Consider the following 21,988-nt stretch of genomic DNA (forward strand, 5'->3'; position numbering starts at 1 on the left):
CCCTTTTGCCAATCACCTGTCCAGCTCTTGGCTCCATCCCTCCCCCTCCTGTCTTCTCCGATCATTTTGGATCTCCCCCTCCCCCTCCAACTTTCAAATCTCTTACTAACTCTTCCTTCAGTTAGTCCTGACGAAGGGTCTCGGCCTGAAACGTCAACTGTACCTCTTCCTAGAGATGCTGCCTGGCCTGCTGCATTCACCAGCAACTTTGATATGTGTTGCAGTTATTCACCTAAGCTAGTCTGACGGCACTTCCTAAACCTGTTATTCTGTAAATGAAGAAGGACAAAAGTTCTTGACAAATGGGAGCATCACCACCTTCCGGTTCCCCTCAAAGTCACAAACTGTCCTGACTTGGAAATTTATCGTCAGTCTTTCATCACAGCTGGGTCTAACCCTGAAACTCTCTCCCAAACAGCACTGTGTGAGAGCAGAAGCAGAGCAACGATTCATGAAGGGAGCTCACCACCACCTTCTCAAGGGCAATTCGGAATGGGCAATAAATGCTGGTCTTGCCGGTGATGTCACCTCCTGAGATTGAATTAAGTAAAGCCAGACACCATTCAGATTGCTCTCAGAACTGCTGTGAGCCATGTTGTGTTAGCAGTGTGGGGCCATTCACTGAAATGGTCCAGGAAGGGCTTTGCCTCCTGGTTTTCCACTAAAATATAATTCAGACAAATGACCTGCCAGCGTTGGACCCATGATTAAATCAAAAAGGTTTAGCTGAGCAGGTTTACGCTCATCAAGCTCTGAGACACCTTGACGCTGACAGATGTTGAGCCTTCACCAGTGAAAGGCTGAGGAGTTCATCACCCCTTGGTTCTGTCAAGACATCACCAACCCCATTGCTTTCTCACCCTCTGGCTACACCTCCCAGGTTTCGCCCACTCAAGCTCTTCATCTCAGACTTTATACTTTATACTTTATTGTCGCCAAACAATTGGTACTAGAACGTACAATCATCACAGCGATATTTGACTCTGCGCATCCCACTCCCTGGATTACAAATATTAAATATTAAAAATAGTAAAAATTAGTAAATATTAAAAATTTAAATTATAAATCATAAATAGAAAATAGAAAAATGGAAAGTAAGGTAGTGCAAAAGAACCGAGAGGCAGGTCCAGATATTTGGAGGGTACGGCCCAGATCCAGGTCAGGATCCGTTCAGCAGTCTTATCACAGTTGGAAAGAAGCTGATCCCAAATCTGGCCATACGAGTCTTCAAGCTCCTGAACCTTCTCCCGGAAGGAAGAGGGACGAAAAGTGTGTTGACTGGGTGGGTCGTGTCCTTGATTATCCTGGCAGCACTGCTCCAACAGCGTGCGGTGTAAAGTGAGTCCACGGACGGAAGGTGGGTTTGTGTGATGTGCTGCGCCGTGTTCACGATCTTCTGCAGCTTCTTCTGGTCTTGGACAGGACAACTTCCATACCAGGTTGTGATGCACCCTAGAAGAATGCTTTCTACGGTACATCTATAAAAATTAGTGAGGGTTTTAGGGGACAGGCCAAATTTCTTTAGTTTTCTCAGGAAGTAAAGGCGCTGGTGGGCCTTCTTGGCAGTGGACTCTGCTTGGTTGGACCAAGTCAGGTCATTTGTGATATTGACCCCGAGGAACTTAAAGCTTTTGACCTGTTCCACTTGCGCACCACCGATGTAAATTTGAAATGTTGCCACTTGTTTTCAAAGCACGCTTGCGACGCTTGTTAAGAGCAATTTCCTGAGCCTTGTTGCTACAACTCCCAAAGAAACTTTGTCTTGTGTCTGAGTATTTTCCCTTTTCTCATCGTGCAAATCTGTACCCTGACTAGGAAAACAACAACCCCGAGAAGACAGAAGAGGCTCCTCCTGCTACTCTTGGCCTGTTCTATTTTCCAAAGATTTCTTGCCTGTCTCTGTTCCAGGAACTCCTAGCTGCTTCACCCTACACATGAGAAATTCCCCAACAAAATGCAAGGCAGAAGCATTGAATGTTGGATTTGGTTTTATGCTTGTAAAATGAAGCCTTAAATTGCATTGAGCCTAGACAACCTCGAATTATAAAAGTAATTCCTATTAATTAATTAAGGCGAATCCTATTTGCTGCCTGGTTTGGGTTTCATTGAAGCAGTGATGTTGGAGCTCAAATGCTTTTCTTGCTCTGGCTCCAACCAGGCTTGTTTGTTCCACTTGTGAGAGGAATTAATCTTGTAGTTTTTCAGTATGTAGGGTTGTTGCTCTTGACTTGCAGTGCTTGGGACCCCAGAAGACTGAGGGATGTATTTAAGCGGCTTCTTCCAAGCTTCACCTCTCTATCTTTGGGTTATGGCCTCGAGGTGTGTCAACTACGGCAAAGTTTGCAGCATTATCTCTCCTTAGTCAGAAAGCTACGAGCTCAAGACCCACTCAATAACTTGAGCAGAAGAGTTTAGGCTGGCACACACAGTGCAGCGCTGAGAGAGTACATCATTGTTGAAGGTGTTGTCTCCAAAAAATGTGACATGAAATAGAGGAACTACCTGCTCAGATGTGCAAGATCTTGCTACACCATTTTGAATAACACAGGAAGTCCTCCCTAGTACCCTAACCTTGTGCAAATATCACTACAGATTATATGACTGTGGATTCTTACTCTGCAGAAACCAGATGCTGTATTCCCTATAATACAGAGTGACTACACTTTCGACTGACTATATTTGAACGGCTATAAATAGCTTTGGGATACTCTGAGGTCACCAACGGTGCTGTAACAATGCAGTTTCTTCAATTCCTTATTTTAGTAACTCTTCTAAGCTTTGGATCCCCTCCCTAGACCTGTGTCTCTTATGAGCTTTTGATCACTTGTCCTTATCATTATTGTTCTAGTTTCGTAGTGCTCCTATGAAACATGTCGGGGTACTTTGATATGTTAGAGGCACCATATTAAAGCAAATTATTGCATTCCTCACCTAAGCAGCCCAAACTTTGTGTGTGATCTTGACTGCAAGCATTAGCAAAGCGTTTTAGTGTGGAAATCTTTAACACAGTTTTGTTCTAGTCATCTAGGTTGCCAGAGGAATGGGAATCACTGCCCTGTCACCATCTGGAAAAGGTCTTAGTCCTGGTGGCTATGTTATGGTGGGTATGCAGCCCATCCATTGGTGACTGGAGTAACATTGAGTGTTTTCCACAGCTACAACACTCTGCCTGACAGGAAATTTCTGAAGAATTCCAGACTCGTGAGCCAGAAGGACGATGTCCACCTCTGTATCATGTGTTTGAGGGCTGTCATGAACTACCAGGTATGGCAAATTTAAACTGGGGCTCCTCAAAGCTTCTGATTAACTGAAACAGCGTTATACATTCCAAACAATATATGTAAAAGAGCCTGTTTCCATCCACAATAGATGCCATTGCAATGGACTCAACCTTTGCAAAAGTTTAATTCAGTAAAATAGAGGTGTCTTATGATGATCTAATGATATCTCTTCCCATTCTCCCTTCTGTTTTTCAGTATGGCTTCAACTTAGTCATGTCACACCCACACGCAGTAAATGAAATTGCACTTAGCCTGAACAACAAAAATCCCAGGTAAGAAACCAACACCTTGAGCCTCATTGTGAAGACAATTCTTCATACTGACATACTCAGGCAACTTCTCAATCAGTGTATATATATATATATATATAAAAATCAGGTGTCCTCTTTCCCTTGTCCTCCTTGCAAAGTGCAAACTGAGGTTATGGGGGGGGGGTGGAGGGGGGTGAAATTTTGACACTGTCCGATCTCTCTCCCCAGTGCTCACTCTTTAGGATGGTACAGGGGAACAGCACCATCCAAAGGTTCCCCTTCCATTCACACACCATCTTCCCTTGGAAATACAGTGTGTTGCTATTCCTTCATCACTACTTGGTCTAAGCCCTGGAACTCCCTCCCCACCTGCACTATGGCAGCACCTTCATGGGAAGGAGTACAGTGGGTCAAGAGGGTGGTCACTTAAGGATAGGGTGATAAATGCTGCCTTTGGCTTAACTATGTAAGGGAGTTACTGGCTGCTAACTGGTTAATGTGCAAAGTCCTGCTCTTTAGTGAGAGGAGGGAGGTGCTAACTTTGGCACTGCAGCACTTGCTAATTTCCTCACGTACTCTGGCACTGAAGCCTCCCGTGATGACCGGATGCAGCGGACCAGGTTCCCAGTCCTGGCCTCTTCCTCCTGCCCCTGTCACTGAGATATCATCTTCCCTTCGGACTCTGCCAATGTTCGTTCTGATTATAATCCAGCTACAAACCTTGTAGGATATTTGTGAGTGAGTTTTGGTGAGAAGGTGTGGCTGGGGTGGGGGTGCCTCTGGTTCCCAAATCTCACACCCCCTTTGGTGATTCCTTACCTCTTGCCTGGGCTGCTGGGGACCCACTGAAGGTGATGATTTTGCAATAGTTGTTAAACCCAATGTCATTGTCCCATGGAACTGCCTGGCTGCTGGAGTGTGAACATGATAGCCTCTTAGTCTATGCCACTTGCTATTCTCCAGTTGTAAAGAAGGGCCTCTTTTATTTTGCAGAACCAAAGCCCTGGTACTGGAGCTACTTGCGGCAGTCTGCCTTGTCAGAGGAGGACATGAAATCATTCTCTCTGCGTTCGACCATTTCAAAGAGGTACAAGAGCTTTAATTTGCATACGAGCTCAGGAATTCCCAACATCTCAGTGCTGATGTCTGTGTTAAATGGGGAGTAAGGGCAGGGACTCTAACTTCATCCTTCCTGCTACCAATCCTGCCCCCAGTGAGAAAGTGGGAGAGAGGTGGGTGCTGCTACAGGCCGGTGCATGGTGTGACTATGATTTGACTATCTTGAGGGGTGGATTTCCCATCTCTCGCTTGGGTAAGACCTATCAGTGGTCCCTGGTTGGAACGCCCAACCTTACCATAAGACCATAAGATATAGGAGCAGAATTAGGCCATTTGGCCCATTGAGTTTGCTTTGCCATTTCATCATGGCTGATCCATTTTCCCTTTCAGCTCCAATCTCCTGCCTTTACCCCGCATCCCTTCATTCACTGACCAATTAAGAATCTATCAACCTCTGCCTTAAATAAATGTAAAGACTTGGCCTCCACAGCTGCCTATGGTAACAAATTCCATAGATTCACCACTCTCTGGCTAAAGAAATTCCTCCTCATCTCCATTCTAAAAGGACGCCCCTCTATTCTGAGGCTGTGTCCTCTGGTCTCAGACTCTCCCACCGTAGGAAACATCTTCTCCACATCCATTCTATTGAAGTCTTTCAGCATTTGATAGGTTTCAATGATGTCACCCCTCATTCTTCTGAATTCCAGTGGATAAACACACTCTTCATATGACAAGCCATTCAATCCTGGAATCATTTTTGTGAACCTCCTCTGAACCCCCTCCAGTCTCAGGACATCCTTTCCAAGATATGGGGCCCAAAACTGCTCACAATGAAGTTTACAATGCCCATCTATCCTGCATTCAGTGGAAACAGGAGAAGATGCTGTTCTTAATCAGTATTATAGAATCAGAGATGTTCACTGCACAGATGAAGCCATTTTGTCAATGACAATCAAAAGAGGAGCTGTTTAGATTACTCAGGTCTTAGTCCATTACCAGGCAGCTTATGGCCAGGTCACCCAGGTGACAATTTCATCCTCCAGCAGCCTGATGGTGAGTCATAGACACCACCAAGCTTTGCTTGAATTACCTTTCCAAATTCCCATAAGACATCGGAGTAGAATTAGGCCATTCATCCCATTGAGTCTGCTCCAAATCCCTTCCAATCCTTTCACCAATTATCTAAGACCTCTGCGCCCATGCATCTTATAATCTCCCAGTGGCCACCCATTTTAATTCTACTTCCCATTCCTATTCTGACATGTCAATCCACAGCCTCCTTTACTGTCGCGATGAGGCCACACTCAGGTTGGAGGAACAGTGCATTATATTCCATCTGGGTAGCCTCCAACCTGATGGCATGAACATTGACTTCTCGAACTTCTGGTAATGCCCCCCCTTCTCTATTCCCCAGTCCCTTTTCCCTCTCTCACCTCATCTCCTTGCCTGCCCATCGCCTCCCTCTGGTGCTCCTCCCCCTTTTTCCTCCTTCCATGGCCTTCTGTCCTCTCCTGTTCGATTCTCCCATCTCTAGCCCTGTATCTCTTTCACCAATCAACTTCCCAGCTCTTTGCTTCACCCCTCCCCCCTCCTGGTTCCACCTATCACCTTGTGTTTTTCTCTCCCCTCCCCCCACCTTCTAACTCTGACTCTTCATCTTTTTTTCTCCAATCCTGCTGAAGGGTCTTGGCCTGAAACATCAACTGTACTCTTTTCCATAGACGCTGCCTGGCCTGCTGAGTTCCTCCAGCATTTTGTGTGTTTTACATAATTAAATCTCCTTTTGCTTTGGGGAAACAAGCCCAGTCTAGACAGTCTCTCCTCTTAACTATAGCTCTCCACCCCCAGCAACATCCTTGTAAGTCCCGCCTGTATCTCTCCCAGTGCTGTTATGTCCTTCCTGCAATGCTTTTGTATGGAGCAGTTAAGGTATGCTGAGGAAGTGATGGTGCTGGTGGAGTTCTGAACATTGGTATTTGATGCACATGTGATTATCTTCTAGCCAAGCTAGGGCAGCCACAATACAGGTTCAGCATCAAGGACACAAATGTGAAGCATGGACAAGGCAGTCCATCAGGTTTGGCTGTCTCTGGTGCTGCTGCCAGTGACCATTTATATCAATGCCAGGCAGGTTTCCCTTCCAAAGACCTGGGCACGTAGGAGAAGAGTGTGTCTGCTGCAGTACACACTGGTTGTAGCCCATTGAGCTCTGAGCTCAGCTTCATTACATTAAAGATCTCCTTCCTACGCTGTGCTCTTGTTTATTTGCCCAAAGTTCTCATATTCTTCTACAACGTAGAAGAAGGAAGTAGGCCACTTGGCCTATCAAGTCCGTGCCAAGCTCACAAAGCAATATGGTTTTTCAACTTATTTCCAAGCAACCTATTCTCCCTGATCTCTCCGATTCTCCTGCAGTCATCTACACTAGGGGCAAATATAAATAAAGACAGACAATTCTGGCTGCACTCAGCAGGTCAGGCAACATCTCTGGAAAGAGAAACAGAATTAACATTTCAGGTTGAAGACACTTTATCAGAACTGGGAGAGAGAAACAAGTTTTGCTCTACTCTTTCCCAGTTCTGTTAGAGGGTTAATTAATCAGAAACCTTAACTCAGTTTCTCTTCCACAGACACTGACTGACCTGCAGAGTATTTCCAGCATATTCTGTTTTTATTTCAGATTTCTAGCATCTGTAGTTTTTTTTTGATTTTCATGTACTAGAGGCAATTAACATTAGCCAATTAACTTTGGAATATGGGAGGAAAGCGGAGCATCTGGAGAAGACTTGTTTGGTCACTGGGAGAACATGCAACCTGATGCATTTATCACAGGAGCTCAGGGTCGAACCTGGGTCACTGGAGCTATGAAGCAGCAGCTCTGCAAGCTGTATCATTGTGCTACCCCCAGTTCTTCAGCTTTACATTAATCAGGATCAATGCTAATCAGTTTTCCTAGTTTAACCACAGATAGGATATGAATTTATTGCTTTCCTTCAACAGGACTGCAGCTCATATGTCAGAGGGTATGACAAACATTAGCTCTCTCTCTTTCTCTCTTATGTTGATCTGTTTTCTTTTTGGCTAAGAAATAGCAAAGGTCAAGTCTAATCCTAACCCTCAGATGATAGAAGATCAGACTTTTAATCTGAGGTCCAATGGCTCAAATCCCTGTTCGGGTTAGGTTTCAGGTCATAATTGTTCAGAAAGATATTGGATTGAAAAATTACAGATCCAATTACTAAATGGTATGACCCAAATATAATTAAGATAAATACAGGCAGACATAAAAGTGAACCTTCCAAAATAAATTGGCCTGACAGGCAGACAGGAATGAAATTAGTTCCTGTAATGAACTGGTATATTCAGTGCCCCTTAATAGAATAACAGAAATGCACATATCCCTTAAACAAACCCTGCACTTTGATCTCCTAAGACATACCCCTGAGCCATGGATTAATGAGTAGGTCACCCTGACTTCAAACCCTGCCCTGAAACACCGAAATACCTAATCTTATGCTATAATATTGTTAGAAGCTTTATCATAATGCTACGTGTGGCTGCTCCTTCAATAGCATAGGCCGCCTTTTTGGGAAATGATGTATTTATTCTCATTCTTCCCCCCCTCTGAGCTGGATAAGACCACATGGAGATAGACTGAGGGCAGTGAAGATATGGACTGAATCAAAGGGACAGTTGCCAGTGAAACTAAATATCATGAGTGGCAATAAGAACAAACACAAGAGGGACAATTGTCCTGCTCACAACTTTGCACCCTAATCCTGGTTCTTTAATTTTTAGGTGTGCAAGGAAAAGCATCGCTTCGAGAACCTGATGGAATATTTTCGGAATGAAGATACCAACATAGATTTCATGGTGAGGTTTGGAAAAGTCCGCTCCTTATTTCAGCTTTGGATAGGACAGGGGGCTGACAGTCAATGACTTTCTGGCTTTTATTTGCCTCTCGCAAGGATCCATTGCCAATAAAGGCTGCAATATGAGAATATTGGGGAAGGGAAGCAGAGATGTTCATTAGGAAATTCTATATCTTTGTGAAGAGTTTCTGGTTGGATAAAAGATAGAATGGAGTTCAGTAATAACTACTTGCACTTTTGCAGTGCTTGGAGTGTAGCAGGCCGCCTCGAGGAACTTGACAGAGGCACGAAAGAAATAGTTACAGAATTGGGATGGGACAATTCTCGGCCAAGCTCGGCCAAGAAGCATGTGGGGATGTAGGTGGGAAGAACAGTTTTCAACTTCGTAGCTGCCCCCAGCACACCCTCGGATGTGTTGGTTGTTAATGCAAGAGGCATTAACCACCAACTTGAAACTTGAATCTTGAAACCTGTGCTGCCATTTGCTGTCGCTACTGTGAGGGCTGCGTAGCCTGTCAGTGAGGATGGAAGGATCCAATAGACTAGACATGGTGTCATGTGATTAGGATTTCATTAGCAGTAGTGTAAGCAAGTGTGCCTTCCAGATGCAGTACATGGAAAGTTTGTGGACCTGTAGAAGGGTGAATCTGATCGTCTCTTGTTTCACTGGCAGGCAAGGGTAAGAGTTGAGTTCTGAGCTGGAGATGGTGTTGGTTCAGGATTGACCAAAAGGGTGGAGTGATTAACACAGTCTGTTAATGTCACTGTTGTCCTCTATTTACTTTAAATAGAGTAGCATGTTTTATTATTTAAAATTCAGATTTGCCGTTTATATTAATGCCGTGCCTTGTGGCACATCAGGTGGCAACTTTGCCATTTCTTTAGAATTTGTCCTTTTTTTAATTACGAGGCTGAGTTGCTGGCTTGACATTCAACCCAGCATGGATTGAAAGCGTGCAAGGAGCTGGCTGAATTCGAACCTGGGACTAGTCGCCTTAAAGTCCAGAACACATGCCACTACACCACCGTCCGGCTTATATCAATGTTGACCGATTTATTAGTAATATCATGTACTCTATTTCCAGTCCTTTCATTTGTAGGTTATTATCATCCAACTTACAATATGTGTAGGAGGATAAGAGCCTTCGGATTGGAAACATGGTACACAAATTAATAATTATTTTAGGACCATGGACCCTTCCAGCAAGGTCATTGTAGCACTTGTGCCTGTGCTAGTCCTTTTGAGAAAATGGTCCAATGAGACACACAGCCTTCAATTTCCTTTCCTTTATTTATTTATATCCAGTTTATTTATTTCCGTAAGCATCAGAGTGCAATGAAAGTCTTTGCTTGTATGAAGTTTACAGAGTAAACTGTATTCATAAGTAACAATAAATACAACATTCTATACAGCGGCAGTGCAAAGCAACAAAATGGTGCAAGGATTGTAGTGTAAGTACCAAGATTATAGCACAATTACTTATCCAATTCCCATTTGAAAGTTATCGTTCAATCTCCTTCCACATTGCATTTCACACCTTCATGAGACTTGTCTTTAACTCTGCAGCTCAATGCTGCGTGTGAAGTTACTCTGACGTCGCCATTAAGGTCTGTTGCTTTCCCCTTGCTCTCTGCCAGGTGGCGTGCATGCAGTTCATCAACATCGTGGTTCATTCTGTTGAGGACATGAACTTCCGTGTCCACTTGCAGTTTGAATTCACCAAACTTGGTCTGGACGAGTTCCTGGAGGTGAGTGTGGAGGAACATCATTATGCAATGGCAGAACATGGTGATTCCTTACTTTGTTTCACAACCCCCTTTCTTCCCAAGGACAGGAATTACTGAAGCCAGTGGTCAGTTCTCTCCATCCACCCCCCCCCCTCCAAAGTGAGTCATAAAGCCCCCAGAGATGAGCAAGGTTGATTGCTACACGCAGTGTGTCAACTTTGCATGACTGCTAGCTAACTGTTGGCTGGGAAGGTCAGCAGGATTGTCTGTGTCACGATTGTCCTGTAGCAGTGCAAGCTAACCCTGTGCTGCTTCAAGTCAGTGTTCATCTCTTGAAGGGGAGCTTCACTGTAGATGGGTCAGGTGGTAGAAATCAGTGAAGAATTGAATCTGACCCTGGAAACAGTCACAAATAGCACAACACTGGAGATTTTGGGTCCTGACTCTGGAGGAGGAGGAGCAGTGTCCTGTATCCACAGGGCTAGGTCACAAGGTCAGCACATCTCCCAGGATGTCAAGGCCATCAGTCCAGCCCATGTACCTGAATGCAATGCTGCAAGTTTAATGCCCAAACATGAGTGGTCAAGGTCAATGATGGATCTTCAGACCCCAGATCCCGTTAACTTTAGAACAGAGATGAGAAGGAATTTCCTTAGGCAGGGGGTGGTGAATCTGTGGAATTCATTGCCAGGTTAAAGGATATACTTAAAGCAGAGCTTGAAGGTTCTTGATTAGTGAGGGTGTCAAATATTACAGGGAGAAGGCGAGAGGATGGGGTTAACAGGGAAAGTAAATCAGCCGTGATCAAAAGACAGAGCAAGCATGATGGGCCAAATGGCCTAATTCTGCTGCTGTGTCTTATGGTGTAACTGCTCCACCAGCCTAGGGCACCGTTCAGTGGACCACACATCTGACCCTGCTGCGGACGCACTGTCAGAACTCAGCTCGTGCTCCCCAAATGCAGACCCAGTCCTTCTGCAAACCTCATGCCACAGCTCGCACGCATGGCCGGCCGTTCAACCACGAGAGGCAAATCCCCCAAACGTGTTGCAAGGTTCACAGTCGTGCTCTTCCCTGTCTGGGGGACAAGGAGGCCCAGAGACAGCAAGAGGGGAGCAGAGGGACACGGGCTGCCTGTGCATCCAAATCCTCTAAAGGAGCCGGGGTTGTGCCAGTGACTACTGAAGATGACAGTAGCCTCATATCTGGAACAAAGTTCCAAAATGACAGCATTGGCATCAAATCAGTGTTGCATGCAGATTGAGAATTAGTTGCTCCCCATAACTGTAGTGCTTAAACATTCCTTGTATAGTATAGCCATTATTTGGAACTCCTTATAGTGTTTAAACAGAAAAAGTGTTAATAATCCCAATTTCTTGCACAATAGGTCTTGTCGTCCAGTTTTATAATGTCCCTTCTTACCTTAAACCGTCGCTTTGGAAATTTTTTGTCTCAGTGTGTTAGTTAATCTCACATAGTTCACTTAGTGATATATAGAAGCACCATCCCCTGGAGAATGGCCAGCATTTCCAAACATTGCTTGAATTATGCTCCAGCATAGTTACATTCTGAGTATTTTGCCTTGAATCCAAAAATGTCTTGCTGGAAATGTTGATCAAAGGATTTTACAATAAGTTCAACAAATAAAAGATTTGAGGCTGAAAATTGTTCCAGACTGAAGTAGGGTTGTGGGTCATGCTAATGCTGTTTATGAAGGTCATATAAAAAGCGAAGTTTTGTATTGTGAAGTTCAGTGAACAACATTGTAGATTTCCCAATGTAACATCACACTGACACTGACCATTTCAGCAGAGTGTTTGCTGTTAATGTTCTCACAGCTGCCAGCATGTAGACCAGCAAGTGTTATCACTGCGGCCAGCTCTTAAAGGGACACCACAGTACCAGCTACACAAGAGTGCTGCTACTGAATGGGTGCATGCTGCAGTGATGGTAGGAGAATGGAAGGGTGTTCCTAAGGAATCAGAGGGACTGGGACAAGCTGGCAAATGGAAGAGTGTTCCCAGAGAATCAGAGGGTCCAGGACAGAGCCGAATGTGCAAAGGGGTGATGATCTTCCAGTGCTCCTGGGGAGTGGTTGCCATGGAGATCTCTGTAAGGATAAGTACAATCTCTGCATGTATGAAAACTGGGGAAATTACAATGGAGGTGAATCTCTGTGCCCACTCTCCTGCTCCCGTGTGCTGAGGGACAAGTAGATGAAGTCTGTTCTCCTTGAGCATGGAGTCTGTGTGACCTTCTTAATGCAGCAGTGAGCAGCAAACTGTGGGATGTGGCAGAGATCAGCAGCAGCTCCTAAGGCCAGAAAACGGAGAGAGACCATAATCACCTTTTATTATCGTTTAATGATGCAGCTGGTAGAGCTGTTAAGAACGTAGAACATAGAACATTACAGCACAATAAAGGACCTTTGGCCCATGATGTTGTGCTGACATTTCAATCTAACCCTTCCTTCCTGCATAACCCTTCATTTTTCTTTCATCCACGTGCCTATCTAAGAATCTTTTAAATGTCCCTATTGTATCAGCCTCTACCACCACCCCCGGCAGCATATTCACCACTCGGTGTGATAAAACTTGTGTTGCTGCACAGCTCCAGAGGCCTAGGCTCAATCCTGACCTCTGATGCTATCTGGGTGGAGTCTCCTCATTCTCCCTTTAGCCATGTGGTTTTCCCTGAGTTTTCCCATTTCCTCCCGCATTCCAAAGACTTAAAGGTTGGTCGGTTAATTGACACCTGTAACTGTCCCTAATGTGTAGAGGGCAGGAGAATTAGGGGAGTTGATAAGAAAGTGAGAGAGAATAGGTTACTGGGAACTAATGGGAATGTTGGGATTGCTCTGTGAGTTGGCATAGATGCCATGAGCCAAATGGTTATTTCCTATATCATGAGGAAATACAGGAGATAGACACGTGACCACAATCAGCCTATGAAATCCTTTGCTCAAAAAATAGCATGTCCCTTCCAAGAATGGCAGATTGTTAGTTTACACTCAAATTCAGACAGTTTGAAGTCTCTGCCAATTTTTCTTTTGTGCAGAGACTCCAAAGTGACCAGATATGTGAGGGTGGAAATTTCCCTTATGCTCAACACAGCCTCGAAGCCCTTTAAATCAGCCTTCCTCATTCCACATGTCAATGGCATTATCACCGTTTCACTCCTGCTTTGGAAATGCATGCTGTTTACTCAAAGAGCATTACAGCCTGTTACTGCATCCCTAACAATGGTTTCAATTGGCTTCTACCCCACCTCAGAAATCGAAGCACACGGAGAGCGATAAGCTCCAGGTTCAGATCCAGGCGTACCTGGATAACGTGTTTGATGTGGGTGGCCTACTCGAGGATGCCGAAACCAAGAATGCAGCCTTGGAGAAGGTAGATGAACTGGAAGAGCACATGTCGCACGTGAGTGAGTTCTTTGTGACCTTGTTCTCTGACCTTTCTCCCTTCTGCGTGGCAATCTGGCAGTTTTCACTGCGGTGAAGGTGTCAACTCGAATTGAATAGCTTTGCGTGCCGGCGAAGGCAGGTGGGGCTTCAGTTCAAGTCTCTTCCAAAATTTGGCACCAACAACAGAGTGCTATCTAAGTGTGAATCTGTGAAGCAATAATTTGCAGCTATGTCCTGCTCTGGCCTCTTACCATCTCCCATATAAAGACATAGTGGACTAATTCCTATCATGAGCTATTTACAAACATACAGATTAGGCACAGGAGGAGGCCGCTCGACTTCTCAACTCTGGTAAAGTGAGACTTGAAGACTCAGTCTTGTGACTTCGGCATAAGATTGTGATGATAAGTGAGACTTTGGTTGGGACAGCATAAAATTAGGTAATAGGAGATTAATTGTCTTTTTTTGAGCTCACTGGGGTTTGAAATTTGATCATTTAAAACTAAGTACGGAGTCAGGCAAACACTATGATTTGGCAAACGGAAAGGAAGATGTAAAGTAACTGGTTGCAGCTAAGTTGTGTTCTTGTCTCATACCATCTCCCATATAAAGTCATAACAGGCTGATTATTGTCGCTGGCTTTTTAGGATGGGAGCCTCTGCCCACAACTTGCATCAGGAACAAAATTATGCACTCACTGTTATAAGAAGCTTGCCTATTATGCCTATAAGCTTACAGATGATTAATCTTTAAAGCAGAGGAAAACATTCTGTAGGATAAAATAGATTTGCTTATGCTTCCCTTGTTTATGATTCTGCAGAGGCGATTCACTATCTCGCAGTGAGATGTAGAATTGCCGTTACGTTATCTGTGTCCTCAGTAGTCATTGATGTGTTCTTTGCAGACCTGCTTATTTAAAGGTCTGTCGTGTTTTGCTGGGTGTTCTGGTATACGATATATTGTGTGATTCCACACAATATACAGAGTCCTGGCCTCTGAAGCCAGATGCATTTACTTTCTTATGCTGCCAAGCAGTGAATTAGCAATAGTGGATGTGTAGCTGGAGCTAGGATTGGGAACATCACGGATCAGGCATCATGGGTTGGTTTGCAGTTGGAACTAGGGTGGGGAGTGATAGTTTGGATTAGCCGAAACCTACACATAAATTACTTTGCCCATCAGCTTCTCGCTTGTGCTTCTCTTACCCCCCCCCCCACCTTCTTATTCTAGCATCTTCCCCCTTCCTTTCCAGTCCTGGTGAAGGGTCTCGGCCCAAAGTATCAACTGTTTACTCCTCTCCATGGATCCTGCCTGCTGAGTTCCTCCAGCATTTTGTGTGTTGCTCTGGATTTCCAGCATCTCTTGTGTTGATACCCCCGGAGGGATTGAGCACCTCATGTTACTGCAGCCCTAGTGGCATTGTTAGCAGCTTTAGTGGTACCAACGTTTTATTTTTGTTACCAGTGGGAAGTTTATACCCATATCTGTTGCTACGAATGAGGACTTATTGGGTCCATAATACACCATTCCTATATTTTAGCTTAAGACTTTTTGGAAATGCAATTTGAATGCATATCTGGAGACAGACCAGCCGCTGGTAAGAAAATCCTGTTGTAGTGACACTTTTAACCATACAGAATGTAGGAACGTCAGGGTCTGTGCCTTCAGCTGAATTGTAGTTCCATATCCTGGACAGGGTAACACGGGCATTCTGAGAACAGGGATTTGTTTCATATGGACTGAAGCTGAAACTCTTATCTTTTGTTCCAGTTAACAGAGAAGCTGCAGGAACTGGAGAATGAAAATATGATGAGGGTGGCAGAACTGGAGAAGCAGTTACTCCATCGAGATAACGAACTGGCAACAATTAAGGTAGGGCCTGCTGGCTGGGATTGGACCAGATGTGCGGGCTGCTGAAATCTCAGTTTAACAGAGACAGCAAGCTTGTGCAGAGCAGTAGCTGTCATTCCATCTTGGGGAGGACTGACTTGTACTTGCCTTCAGTTTCCAGTGAGGGCAACAGAATTGCACAAACCTTTAAAGGAATATATGATCTAATTAATGGCTGAACACATAAATTCACAATTACTTTCTTTATGATGTTTAGGGCTCCCTGTACCATAGATGGTATACTGTAAGTTCCAATAAAAACCTGGGCTTCAAAAGTAGGCTCCTTCAGATGTGGGTTACCAGAAACCTGGATTGCTGATGCTGAAGGAGAGTCCAAATCCCACCATTTCAACTGGGGAACTACCTCAAATAATTAAATAAATAAAGCTGGAATTTCAAATAAAAATTAAGTTAGACTCCGTAATGGCAAGCATGAAACTACAGAATTATTGTGAAAACCACTCTGGTTCATTCATGTTGTCCAGGGAAGGAAATCTGGCCTCATCACCCAGACCAACCAATGTGATTGTCCCTCTACTGCCTCCTTAGTTCAGAGGCAATTAGAGGGGGAAATGAATCACTGCCAACGTCAGTGATGTCCACGCTCTGTGAATGAATGCATTTTAATTCACAGTCTTTGACACGTTTCTCCGTACCAGAGCCTGTAGCCTTTTAATGAATTAACGCTGGCTGGTCAGAAATTGGGTTAGGGGCACTCCACTTTTTCAGCTCCTGGCTGGTTGTTATTGACCAGGTGACTTGCATAGACCACTTACCACCTCCGGCTGGGGAGGATCTGCTCTTGGACAGATGCAGTAGTTTAATCACCAGATGTGGTTTGACTGCAGTCTGCCATTCGTGTCAACTGTAAGACCACAAGACATACATAAGAGAACAATGAGGCCACTCAGCCCGTCAAGTTTGCCATGCCATTCTCCCTCTCAACCCGATTCTCCTGCCTTCTCCCCGTGACCTTTGACACCTTTATATCCTGACAGGAAACCTACAAAGATGCCAGCAGCCAGGTGCACACCTTGCGAAAGATGATCAAAGAGAAGGAGGAGGCTTTCCAGCGGCAGTTTCACCTGGGGAGGCAAATGGCCGACCTGCAGCATGGATCCATTGGGGATTGCCCGGATGGAGATCCTATCACACTGTCTCGATCTTCCATGGATTCAGATCTGAGCCGAAGCGTTCCTGCATCGTCTGCACCCCCAACCCCTCCTCCACCACCAATAGCCCCACCACTACCAGGTAAAGTTGGGTGCTTACCATTCACAGAAGCCAAGTGGGTGGAGTGTGTCCTGAAGCTATGTGGGGCTGCTGATTGCTAGATCTGAAGTGGTCCATTCTTACCCCATGAGATTTGAAACTCCCAGGTCTCCCTTGCATCTTCCTGTCCCACAAGAAAACTGCACATACCCATGGACCCCTGCCTTTTCTGGGTGCAATGCTGCCAGCTTCTGCCAGCTAGACCAGGACGGCATGCCTTGGTTGATTCACTGAGGTGTATGGGAGTGAGATAGATTGTTTAATTTAGTGGTGTCAGAACAACAACATTGCACTCAATGTCAGTAAGACCAAGGAATTGATTGTGGACTTCAGGAAGGGGGAAGTTGAGGGATCAGACATACCTAAGGGGTCAGCAGTGAAAAGAGTGAGCAGTTTCAAGTTCCAAGGCGTCAACGTCTCTGAATATTTATTCTGGGCCCAACGTATTGATGCAATTATGAAGAAGGCACACCAAAGGCTATATTTCATTAAGGGCTTGAGTGATTTGGTATGTCACTAAAGACTCGCAAGTTTCTACAAATGTACTGTGGACAGGTGAAGCTTGTCAGCCTTGGACGGCAGCCTGCCTAGGAGGAGGAAAACTCTGGTTTTAAACCTCTGCTGCTTTGCGGCCAGACCCACCCATGGGAAGGGCTTCGGGAGTAAACCCAAGGAAGAAATCCGGAGCTGGAGTCCCTAAGGTAGTTTGATGTTGTTTACAACTTCACTCTAGCAGCCTCTGCGACGACATTGGTGCCAAGCTGTATCGGCGCTTGCCGTTCCCTTGGACTACGTCAGTGATGTGGAGAGGGGAACCCACTGCATGGGCAACAGCCGGTTCTTCAAATCTTCCCGCCCAGGCTTGCATCCTGGAGAGGACACAGTCCACCAGAGGCGCAAACCAATGATCCCCTGGGATCGACGGCTGCCTACTACTGTGGAGAGCATTCCAACTGGTTGATTCAGGTATGGAGGGGCCAATCACAGGATCGGAAAAAGCTGCAGAGTGTTGTAAACTCAGCCAGCTCCATCACGAGCACTAGCTCCCCCATCATCGAGGACATCTTCAAAAGACAATGCCCCAAAAAAGGCATCATCCATCAATAAGGACCCCTACACACAGAGAGGAGGCACAAGTTTCACAATACATATATACCGTATGTCAGTAATAATAAATCTGATTCCAATTTTGTTAAAATGTTAGACACATTTGATCAGTGACATTGGGCCACAAGATGAGATTAGGTCATTGGCTACCTAGGGCTGAACACCTATCACTTGAGTCAAAGTGTTGCTGTATAATTTGGCAGTAGAGTTCAAGTTCAAGTTCAAGTTTATTCTTATAGACGTACAGACACAGAGTATAATGGCCATGAAATTTATCTTTTTGTGGCAGCAGCATAGAACATTTAAAAAAAAGACAAACATAAGTTAACATACTGCAAACTGAAGCATAAATTATAAAGAAATAATATGTGACAAAATAAACAAAAGTAGATTAGATTAGATTAGAATCAACTTTATTGTCATTGTGCCGAGTACAGATACAAAGCCAATGAAATGCAGTTAGCATCTGGCCAGAAATGCAAGGAATAGTGTTATTTACAAAGTAACTGTGAATAAAAAGTGCTACAGCACACAAATATAAAAGTACTGAGACAGTACAATATGGGTGCAATACTGCTTAGCGCTGTGATGTGAGGTTCAGCAGTGTCACAGCCTCAGGGAAGAAGCTCTTCCTGTGCCTGCTGGAGTGGGAGCAGAGGCTCCTGTAGCGCCAGCCGGATGGGAGGAGAGTAAAAATTCCACGGTTAGGGTGAGGTGCGTCCCTGATAATACTTACCATCAGTGCACATGAGGGGAATATAATCTGAGGTGCTGTTGGGGCTTTTCAGGTCAGTTCAAGAACCTGATGGCAGTGGGGAAGAAGCTGTTGCTGAAGCTCGAGGTGCAGGTCTTCAGGATCCTGTACCTCCTGCGTGATTGGAGCATTGAGAAAAGAGGGCATGTCCCAGACGGTGGGGGGCCCTGATGATGGGTGTCACCTTCCTGAGAGATCGCCTTTCGAAGGTGTCCTCGACAGTGGGGAGAGCTGTACCCATGATGAAGCTGCCTGAGTCTACCACCCTCTATAGCCGCTTGTGCTCCCATACCAGATCATGCTGCACCCAGCCAGAATGCTCTCCACTGTACATCTGTAGACATTTTTCAGAATATTTGATGGCATGCTAAACCAACAAGAAAATAGAAGTATGTCAAAAAAAGTAGAAAGCATGGAAGAGTATTAGGAATTGGAGGGCAAACTTCTAAATTTCCTTTAAGACCCCACTTCCCTGCATTGATAATGCCCAGCCCCCTAGCATACAGCTCATCTGATAGAGCCTCAGTGGTCTCAACTTGTTCTCACAGTTAATATTTACCCTCACTCAGTTTACAAAGAGAACCAAACTCTTGAGCGTGCTCCACACAGTCTTACAGCACATAGTCAGGTAATGGCCTAGCTCTATTTCAGGTGCTTTGACAACTAGGGAGGAGACTTTAATAAGGAAGATCATTCTGAGTAAACAGGAATGTAGAGTCGAGGTTACACACAGATCATATTAAATGTAGTGAGTGACCTACTTGGCTCCTAATTCATACCTTTATACTCCATTATATAGTTGTCTGCTATCTACTGTACATCAGCTCTCGCTCTCCACAACTGCACTAATTGTTTCTTCCACCAGCACAAGTCTCAGTTAGCACATTACCTGATTCTGTTAAATCTTTAGTGTAAAAGGATGCCAGTGTACTCCACTTAACTCCTTTCTTAATCCCGAGAACCCCAGGGATTTGAAAACTTCATTGTGGTAAATATTTCCAGAGATTCCCTTCAGGGTCCCTGCAACTTCAACCCCCTTACCTTGAAGTCTTCCCTTCATTAGCCCCCGTCTTTAATCTTTTCTCTTCACTTAAATTCCTCCCAAAAGCCACATAATCCACCTTGCCCTTTCCAAAGCATACATTAGGTTGTGGGGCATGGCAGCCTCTAATGCTTGCCTGTAATCTGCCTGAAATTAGTTTTGAAACTCAGTAAGTCTGGATGTCAACAATGCCCCTGTCCTCAGTGAGAAATATGAAGGTACCATGTCTCTGCCTTACCCCTACACATCACTATAATGAGATCAGGTAAGCAATGTTCAGAGTCATTACCCAGCACTTACTTAAATAATTACCTAATTTGCATTTTTAACTAACTAAGACCATAAGAAATGGGAGCAGAATTAGGCCATTCGGCCCATCGAATTTGCTCTGCCGTTTGATCTTGGCTGATCCATTTCCCTCTCAACCCTATACTCCTGCCTTCTCCCTGTAACCTTTCACGCCCTGACTTACCAAGAGCCTATCAACCTCTGCTTTAAATATACTCAATGACTTAGCCTCCACAGCCGACTGTGGCAACAAATTCCACAGATTCAGCACCCTTTGGCTGAAGAAATCCTTCCTCATCTTTGTTCTAAATGGATGTCCCTCTATTCTGAGGTGGTTCCCTCTGGTCCTAGACTCCCCAACTATAGGAAACATCCTCTCCACATCCACTAAACCTTCTAACATATGATAGGTTTCAATGAGATTCCCCCCACCCCCACCCATTCTTCTAAATTCAAGCAAGTATAGGCCCAGAGCCATCAAATCCTCCTCATATGATAAGCTTTTCAATCCTGGAATCAGTTTTGTGAACCTCCTTTGAACCCTGTCCAATATCAGCACATCTGTTCTGAGATAAAGAGCCCAAAATTGGTCCCAATACTCCAAGTGAGGCCTCACCAATGCCTTATAAAGCCTCGGCAATATATCTTTGTCTTTATATTTTAGTCCTCTCGAAATTAATGCTAACATTGCATTTTCCTTGGCAACACGCACAAAATGCTGGAGACACTCAGTAAGTCAGGCAGCGTCTATAGAATAAACAGCCGATGTTTCGGGCCAATACCCTTCTTCAGGACTGGAAAGGAAGGGGGAAGGCACCAGAATAAAAAGGTGAGGGGAGGGGAAGGAGGATAGCAAGAAGGTGATAGGTGAAGCCAGGTGGGTAGGAAAGATAAAGGGCTGGAGAAGAAGGAATCTGATAGGAGAGGAGAGGGGACCATAGGAGAAATGGAAGGAGGAGGGGACCCATGGGGAGGTGATAATCCTCTCGAAATGAATGCTAACATTACATTTGCCTTCCTCACCACCGACTCAATCTGCAAGTTAACCTTTAGGGAATTCTACACGAGGACTCCCATGTCCCTTTGCACCTCAGATTTTTGAATTTTCTCCCTGTTTAGAAAATAGTCTACACCTTTACTCCTTCTACCAAAGTGCATAACCATTCACTTCCCGACACAGTATTCCATCTGCCACTTCTTTGCTCATTGTCCTAATCTGTCCAAGTCCTTCTGCAAACTCCCTGCTTCCTCAACACTACCTAACCCTCCACCTATCTTCGTACCGTCTGCAAATTTGGCCACAATGCCATCAATTCCATCATCCAAATCATTGACCTTCCACTTAAAGTGTTCCCAGTACCGACCCCTGTGGAACACTACTAGTCACTGACAGCCAATCAGAAAAGGCTCCCTTTATTCCCATTCTTTGGCTCCTGCCAATCAGCCAATCTTTTATCCATGCTAGTATCTTTCCTGTAATACCATGGACCCTTGTTAATCAGCCTTATGCGCAGCTCCTTGTCGAAGGCCTTTTGAAATTCCAAGTACACAACATCCACCGATTCTCCATTGTCTATCCTACTTGTGTTATTTCCTCAAAGAATTCCAATAGATTTGTCAGGCAAGATTTTCCCTTGAGGAAACCATGCTGACTATGGCCTGTTTTATCATGTGCCTCCAAGTACCCTGAAACCTCATCCTTAACAATCGACTCCAACATCTCCCCAACCACTGAGGTCAGACTAACTGGCCTATAGCTTCCTTCCTTCTGCCTCCCTCCCTTCTTGAAGAGTGGAGTGATATTTGCAATTTTCCAGTCCTCTAGAACCATGCCAGAATCTAGCAGATTCTTGAAAGATCATTATTAATGCCTCCACAATCTCTTCAGCTACCTCTTTCAGAACTCTGGAGTGTAGACCATATGATCCAGGTGACTTATCTGACTTCAGAACTTTCAGTTTCCTAAGAGCCTTCTCCCTAGTAATAGCAACTGCACTCATTTCTGCTCCCTGATACTCTCGAACATCCAGCATACTGC

General features: G+C 44.8%; 1 protein-coding gene across 5 annotated transcripts in view; it reads left to right on the plus strand.

Moving 5' to 3' along the window:
* Window positions 1–21,988, plus strand: part of LOC134340532 (formin-like protein 3) — a 184,364-nt gene that overhangs the window by 110,629 nt on the left and 51,747 nt on the right. For all 5 annotated transcript variants that reach the window (XR_010016573.1, XM_063037873.1, XM_063037874.1 and 2 more), the window contains 8 exons: window positions 3,156–3,264; window positions 3,477–3,553; window positions 4,526–4,619; window positions 8,390–8,464; window positions 10,102–10,212; window positions 13,464–13,613; window positions 15,368–15,469; window positions 16,486–16,741. Coding sequence is in view for 4 of the 5 variants with exons in the window: in XM_063037873.1 (XP_062893943.1) it covers window positions 3,156–3,264; window positions 3,477–3,553; window positions 4,526–4,619; window positions 8,390–8,464; window positions 10,102–10,212; window positions 13,464–13,613; window positions 15,368–15,469; window positions 16,486–16,741 (974 nt within the window). In the remaining variant the exon portion in view is untranslated. The remainder of the gene's footprint in view (window positions 1–3,155; window positions 3,265–3,476; window positions 3,554–4,525; window positions 4,620–8,389; window positions 8,465–10,101; window positions 10,213–13,463; window positions 13,614–15,367; window positions 15,470–16,485; window positions 16,742–21,988) is intronic.

The sequence above is a fragment of the Mobula hypostoma genome, chromosome X1, assembly GCF_963921235.1.
Source record: "Mobula hypostoma chromosome X1, sMobHyp1.1, whole genome shotgun sequence".
Classification (NCBI taxonomy): domain Eukaryota; kingdom Metazoa; phylum Chordata; class Chondrichthyes; order Myliobatiformes; family Myliobatidae; genus Mobula; species Mobula hypostoma.